The 7,848-nt window shown below is 36.0% G+C and overlaps 1 protein-coding gene across 1 annotated transcript; it reads right to left on the bottom strand.

Annotated features, from left to right (window-relative positions):
• Window positions 1–1,257: 1,257 nt before the first annotated feature.
• On the bottom strand, window positions 1,258–3,750 carry LOC109221305. Its single transcript, XM_019385769.1, has 3 exons — window positions 2,762–3,750; window positions 2,604–2,654; window positions 1,258–1,627 (listed from the first exon to the last, which is right to left on the bottom strand). Exons 1-3 carry the CDS (start codon window positions 3,576–3,578, stop codon window positions 1,575–1,577), a joined length of 921 nt encoding a protein of 306 aa, XP_019241314.1. The 5' UTR covers window positions 3,579–3,750; the 3' UTR covers window positions 1,258–1,574.
• Between the last annotated feature and the right edge of the window lie 4,098 nt (window positions 3,751–7,848).

Below are 7,848 nucleotides of genomic sequence, written 5' to 3'. Positions count from 1 at the left end.
TTCCGACCGAATTCGGTCGGAAAATAAAGTTTGACACTGGCAGTCAACGCATTGAATTTTTCAACCAACATTGGTGGGAAATTTCCGACCAATTTTTTCCGACCGATTTCGGTCGGAAATTTCCGACCAACTGCGGTCGGGCAAAGTTTGCGACCATTGTTTTTCCGTCCAATTAAAAACGGTCGGAATTTGGTCGGAAATTGTCAATTTCCGACCGATTTCGGTCGCAAATTGTGCACGGAAATCTAGGGGTGTGCATTCGATTTATCGATCCGATTTTGACCCCTTATCGATAATTACTTATCGATTATCGATTTGTACATATGCTTATCGTTATCGTTTCAATAAGGTTTTGATTTTTTCGATTTTGATTTATCGATTTTGGGGACTTATCGATTCGGTTATCGATTACACCAATAAGAAAATTTGCGGGATTCCACGGAAAGTATATCGCTATAAACGCGCCTAACTAATATGGACAAAAAGAAGCTAAAATAAGACGAACACCATTTATAATATAAAAATTGTGTCAACAAGCACATGCAACAAAACTAAAGTAAGGGATCAAATGTATGCCACCAACACTCCAACGGTATCAAAAAAAACAAAACAAAACAAAACACATCATCACGGCTAATTCTGTTTTCCATTAATTTGAACTTCATTCCCTTGATCTTTAAATATGATCATTCCTTAAATGTGGTAGAGGAAATAATAGGGTAAGGGACTTAGGGTAAAGGAAAGGGTATAGATTAGGGAAAATAATATTGTATAGCCGCTTTCAAAATAGTAGCGGAATATATATACATTCTGTATGTTATATTAATCTACACAAATAGGTAATTACTCATTTAACAAGTGTCTACAGTCTATGGGTGTGCATTCGATTTATCGATTCGATTTTGACCCTTATCGATTATCGATTTGTACATATGCTTATCGTTATCGTTTCAATAAGGTTTCGATTTTTTCGATTTCGATTTCGATAACAAATAATCGATTCGATTTATCGATAAACCGATTCGAATGCACACCCCTACGGAAATCGCCTAATTTTTAGTAGTGGACCTGTTATATCATTCGTCCGTTCTTGGTTCCGATCTGTGGGTATCTTCGGGCTCACCCGAGCCAGTAGCAAGTAACGTCTTTTCCTCGTTTCACAACAGAAAATCAGAGATAACTCTATCCTCGATTTTACCCATATACAAACTTAAAAAAATAACAGGAAGGGGTTTATAATCAATCATAATATTAATTAAGATACTAAATTGAAAAAATCATTCAAAATTTGTTGTATGTACATGTGACGATATAATCAATTTCTTCATTATTGAGAGACATCTTAAAATTAGGTACGCACAAACAAACTAAGTTTTAATACCGACCAAGGAATTGTGGCATAATATAAAACACAACAATGCATATTTCCAACTGTGGCCCAGGCGTTGATGTTATTGCTTTGTAGTTTCCTTGGCGTCTATTTCTCAAAAATTGTATTTGAAAATTCCGTTTTTGACTTTTTACAGAACTCGACAAAATCAAGGTCCATGTGGATTTTTGGAAACAAACTGCTTCTATAATCCAAGTTTGATGGCGAGCTCCCAATTGACTATACAGATCGAAAATCCTGCATGTTTGCAGGGCTGTTAGTTCCCAAATACATTCAGGATAGCCAAAGAGATAAGAAACTTTAAATAATCAGAAATTTTACATGCCCCCAAATGCTTGCTACTTAATACTCCATATGTTACTATTTTATATAATAATTTTTGATTGGACACAAAATTTAAAGAAGAAATAAAGACTTTTCAAACTTATGATCCGAAATAGATCATAGAAATTTTGTGTGGTTATAAATTATTTCATTAGGATAAAATAAAAAGTTTAGGGTTAAATTATTATTAAATATGAAAATGTGTCATTGTGTTTTGACTCTTAAAAAGGAAATGATGGGACAGAGCGAATTAGTTATACTTTTGAACCTATTGTTTCTATGATTCTGACTGACAACTTAGTATAACTATACAGTATGTATTATATATCTTTTACCTGAAAGTAATAAGTACCATTGCATTCACTGCCAGATCTGGCTGTTGCTTACTTTCCCCAGCTAAATTATTACTTATTTTTTGGTTTTCCAAGTGTTGAACAGACATATCTGTTTACAATTACCGTTTTAAAAGCTCTTATTGACAACTCACTCGGTAAAATATTATGTTTTAGATGAATATTAAATGTCGTACTATAGATTGCAAAAGTACTGTGACGTAGGTGCACATATTAATTAGGAAACATTTGCATCTTTTATATATTTTGGATATAATTAAGATCATGTAGGTGCAACACTTCCTACTATAACTCGGGCTGAATTGAAATTTTATCTAAGATCAAAATTATTTAGACTCAGCGGTTTTAGAAAACGTCTAATTTGCCAAATGGAGATTAACTCGAGTTAATTTAGTGAATTATCATGAGGGTTTTGTCCATGAGAAATGTTATGATGACAATGCTTAAATTGCTTAATTATTTCATGATGGTAATTATGACAAATCTAAGATTCAGATAACATAGGAATTAATAGGCAGCTAATTAAGGATGCATACCTGTTAATGCATCCATGAAGGACCAAGTTCTTCTATGCGAAGTTGAGGGAACTGCACGACACAACAAGTTCAGCATTAATGTAACCACATCGGAACATACTCTGCACCCACTGACTTAAAATTCTAAATCTGACTATAAATTTCATATTGTTACTTACCTGAATCGCAATTCGAAGTAGAATTCCAGCTACCACACATGCACAAACTGCTAAAGTCATTGACATCATAGCCACAAGATCCACCAGTTGCCTCACAAGCTTTGCAAAATGTTTCATTTCCTTGAACTGAATATTTCACCCTTATACCATAAGACCATTCATCAGGGCCAGTCAGTCTCAAAGGTGCTAAATTATAAGCACTGCTGTACCCTTGACAACCAAGCCTGGTCAAATTTACATCCTTGATTGCTTCATATGCTATTGCACAGCATTCGGGCGGGCCTGATCCATACACCGAGCCCGCCCGTTGCGGCCCAATTAGGCTCCACGCTGGACAACTATAATAGTCATCACAGCCCATCCCAGCAACATTCCTGCAGGGCAAGTGCTTTCCAGAGAAACCTTGGAAGAGTGGTGATTCTGCCTTGCAATGTAGCAGCATGAACACATTGTCAGTCATGGGGGTCAAGTACGGCTCCCGCCACCGCTCCACCACGAACCCGTTGCCCCGTTTACCGAGCATGATCGACGTGCACGTCGACATGTGAGGTTCGTCTAAGGTGAGGGAACGGTATGCATAATCAATGTCCAAAACACGGTACGAGCCTGAACTAATGTGAAACATTAGCACATTATTGATGCAATACAAGAGGTCTCGGTAGCCCTGGTGGCCGCAGCCCGGTTGAAGTGCAAAAGGGTAATCGATGGTCAAGTTTCCGCAGTATGATCGGCAGCCATGTGCATGGCCATAGCTATAAGCTTTAGGGACTAAAAATTGAAAGACAAAAGAAACAAAAGCTATGAGTAGATAAGCCATGGATCAGAAGAAAGAGATATGCGGGAAAACTTTTGTTATGACAGGAAAAGAGTGACTCTGTATAGGATGATACTAGTACTAAATTTGTTTATAAATCTTGATTGATACTTTGCTTTGAGTGCATGATACTGAGGGGGGTGTGACACTTTGTTGGGATGCTTTGTTTGGAGAATCTGAGGTGAATTCTAAATGGGGTTTTCTACTTTTCCTCTCTTTTTGGAAGACCGTCATGGTTTCTTAAAGAATATTTGGCTGATTTTGTGAGCTTTACGTTTGCTTATTCACTGCTTTCTGCTCAACTTATATATACTATAGTTGTTAGAATATACTATAAGCCATACGCGTCCTGCCGCAGTCCTGCCGCGGTTACGCTAAGACCGCAGCTAAAGTGGCCTTTAGAATCTGCAGCAGTGTTCTACCGCGGTTCTACCGCGGTTACGCCAGGACCGCGGCCAGAGTGGCCTTCAGAATCTGCAGCAGTGTTCTGAAGGCCAATTATTTATTTACTTGTTTAAATTTCATAAAGTTTCCTTTTAAATAGATCATGTATTGCTTTGTGTGTCCATTGCTTACATAGTAGATGATTTAGTGTATAGAGTTTAGCTTATACACGGAAGATTAAATCATCGGTTCTTGTAAGACATAAAAGTTAATGTTCACAATCTAATGATGGAATTGGACAAATCATCGGAATGGTTGTGGTACAAGATTAAATGTAATTTATCTTGATTATGGGAATAGGTCTAACTCCAACTTCTTGTGCTAATACATTTTGTATGTATTGAACGGATCAAGTAGAGATAAGTATTTTATACTGACTTTATAAAATAATTTCTCAAGTCCATTTAATGTACTTATACTCTTAATCCTGATATAATTATTATTAGTTGTGTATGTCACTTGTTGTTTTGATTTATTAAAAGGCGAGATTCTTTCGTGAGTCACTAAGCCTGGTAAATTGGATAACAATGATATACATTGGCGAAGTAATAATTAGTTGATGGAATCCATGTCTCGGTTTTGAGATTGATGATACTCCTTTATGAAAGCTTATAAGTTTTCATGTGTAAACCCGGCCGGTGGATTTTGTATCCGACACATGAAATAAGTTAAGTGTAAGTCTAAAGGAAGTAATCAATAAATTAAATAGTCAGTAATTTAATTTGATTGATTAGTATCTGAATTTTAACATGGGGAGTTAAATAAGGTTTTATGGAAGAATTTCGAAATTGAACTAAGGAGTGCAATTACGAATTTTTAGTGGAATAATTCGTAATTTATTATGGTAGAAATTAATTTCAAATTTCGAAATTAATTCCATAATAGGAAGCCTTGTTAATTAAATTCTGTGGTCCCTACTGTGCCTGAATAATAGGAAATAAAGGAAACCTTTCCTTGGTGGAAGAAGAAAACCTAACAGGTTATATATATATATATATATATATATATATATATATATATATATATATATATATATATATATATGGTATATAGCTGGTCGTTTTTGACACAGAAAAAAAAATACACGTTTTTCTTCCTTGAATTTCGCCCGCCCGAAGTTCTCTGTTTTTCGGTTTTTATTTGGGTAACACAGTAGAAGACTGTGGAAGGTCGCTGAGGTCTTGCAATTCTGGAACTGGAGAAGGATATCGATTTGCTTTGTTCACGCTTCAAGAGGTAACTCGTATAATCTCCGTATGTGCTAATTGTTTAGATTACACGTGATTATGATGCTATGTTTGCTTCCGCTGCGCAATATGATCCAACAATTGGTATCAGAGCCTACTTACGTCTAATTAAATAATTAGGATAAACCATAAGGATTAATATCATGTTCTATATGCAAGTTTTGAATTACATACAAAGTTTGTTTTTTCTGAAAACCTGCACTGTTTTGGCGTGATTATCTATAATGGGTTGTATTGATTATTCTGAAAACTTGAAATATTCTTTTAATATTGGTGATGTTAAGTTAGAATAATCTGAAAATTGAATTTAATCATGAAAAACGTAAAAATAGTTTTGGCCGAATTAGGGCAGAAAATTGGAGGTCAACTAGTTGATGGACTCCGATTGACCTGAAACTTGGCAAGTCCATGCGAAACGGCCCAGTGACCAATACTCATCAGCTTCGCTCATGATGTAAGCCGTTTCTTGGGCTTTCGGGGTCGTTTAAATGGTGTTTTTGCTTCTTTTTTTTAAATTATGAATTTTTTTTTAGTTGTTTTTAATTCCAGTAATCATGGGGATCAATTCCCATGGTCTCCGGGGTTAAAAATTAGTGATATAATATTTTTACACGTTGACGTAGGTCTTCTTCCATATCGGATAAAAACATTATGAATAATCACTAGTTTATACTAGTCATTGATTACTTGTATTTACTCTCCATCTGAGTATGCATGTTGGTTCAATGGGACTAATATATGTTGAATGTTGATATTCACTTGGCTTAAATTAACAGTTTACTCTCCATCTGAGTATGACCTGTTTAAATTTATGGGGTGGATAATCTGTCACTATATATGTATATTGCAAGAATGGCTTCTTTCCCATCGAAATTTGTTGTTCAAGGTGCATAGATTGTATATATATAGTGTGTTTTGAATTTTAATATTCAATAATACAAACTGATTTGATCTATTTAAATATTTAATGTCTCCCAAATTGACAATGACTGCTTTCAATCCCCTTACTCCCATTCTTACTCAAAACAAACTTGAGGGTCCGAATTATGTTGTTTGGAAACGAAATTTGGATATTGTTCTACTTGCTGAAGAGTACAAATTTGTGCTCGATGAGGTGTGTCCAGAAAAATCTGGAGATGATGCAACAGATGATGAACAAAAGGCTTACCAGAAATGGATTAAGGCTGATGAGATGGCGCGGTGTTACATTTTGGCATCCATGTCAAATGTTCTGCAACATCAGCATCAGTCGATGGAGTCTGCTTATGACATTCTGGAAAATCTCAAAGAAATGTTTGGAGATCAGAATCGTGCGGCTAAGCAGACTGCCATGAAAGCCCTTCTGAATACCAAAATTGTTGAAGGTTCATCGGTCAGGGACCATGTTCTGAAGATGATGAGTCTTCTGAATGAACTGGAGGTCCTTGGAGCTAACATTGATAAGGACATGCAGGTTGAAATGATCCTGCAAACTTTGCCTGACAGTTTTCAGCAGTTTCGCCTGAATTATAACATGAACAAAATGGATTTGTCCCTTGCGAAATCGCTAAATGAGCTGCAGTCGGTAGAGACTATTATCAAGTCACAAGCTTCTCCTGTGGCATTGAATTTTGAGGCAGGTTGTTCTTCTAAGCTGAGAGGCGGGCAGAAAAAGAAAAAGGCTCAAAAACCCTCTGTTGGTGGCGCGACTGCTGGTGTGAAAAAGGCTAAAGGCAAGTGTTATCATTGCAAGCAGCCTGGGCATCATAAGAAGTAGTGTCCAACTTATCTGGCCAAGCTGAAAAATAAACCAGGTGATTCACATCTACTTGTCGTTGAAACATTTTTAGCGGTTGTTTCTACCATGTCATGGTGTGTAGATTCGGGAGCCACTAATCATATCTGCACTTATTTGCAGGGGTTTCAGGTAACGCGGCGGCTAAGTAAGGAGAAATCAATGTTTATCAAGCAGACGGTTCAGCAGTCCCAGCTTTAGCATTAGGAAATATTAGTATTTCGTTTGGTAGTGGTAGAGTTTTAGCTTTAAAAGACACATTATATGTACCTTCCGTTAGAAGGAATTTAATTTCGGTTTCTAGCGCTATGAGAGATGGTTATGATTTTAATTGTCATGACATTGATAAATGTGTTATTACTTATAATAAACGTTATCTCTCTTCGGCTACATTGATTGATGGTATTTTGTAGTTGACTCTACCTAAACCGTTACACTCTAAAGAACTGAATTATATTGATTTACCAAATAAGAAAAAACGTTCTCCTGAATTGAGTGAAACATATTTATGACACTTGCGTTTGGGTCATATAAATCTAAACAGAATTTCAAGGTTGGTCAAGGATGGACCTTTAAATTCATTGAAAGTGGAGGCACTACCAACATGTGAATCCTGTTTAGAAGGAAAAATGACAAAACGAAATTTCCGCTCAAAAGGAAATCGAGCAAGTGATAAATTAGAATTAATTCATTCTGATTTGTGTGGTCTAATGAACGTCCAGGCAAGAGGTGGTTTTGAGTATTTTGTGACTTTCACTGATGATTATTCAAAATATGGATATGTCTATTTGTTGCGTCGTAAGTCTGA

Source organism: Nicotiana attenuata, unplaced genomic scaffold, assembly GCF_001879085.1.
Source record: "Nicotiana attenuata strain UT unplaced genomic scaffold, NIATTr2, whole genome shotgun sequence".
In the NCBI taxonomy this organism is placed as follows: Eukaryota; Viridiplantae; Streptophyta; class Magnoliopsida; order Solanales; family Solanaceae; genus Nicotiana; species Nicotiana attenuata.
Note: the sequence above shows the minus strand (reverse complement) of the source record. Positions and strands in the feature narration are given on the sequence as shown.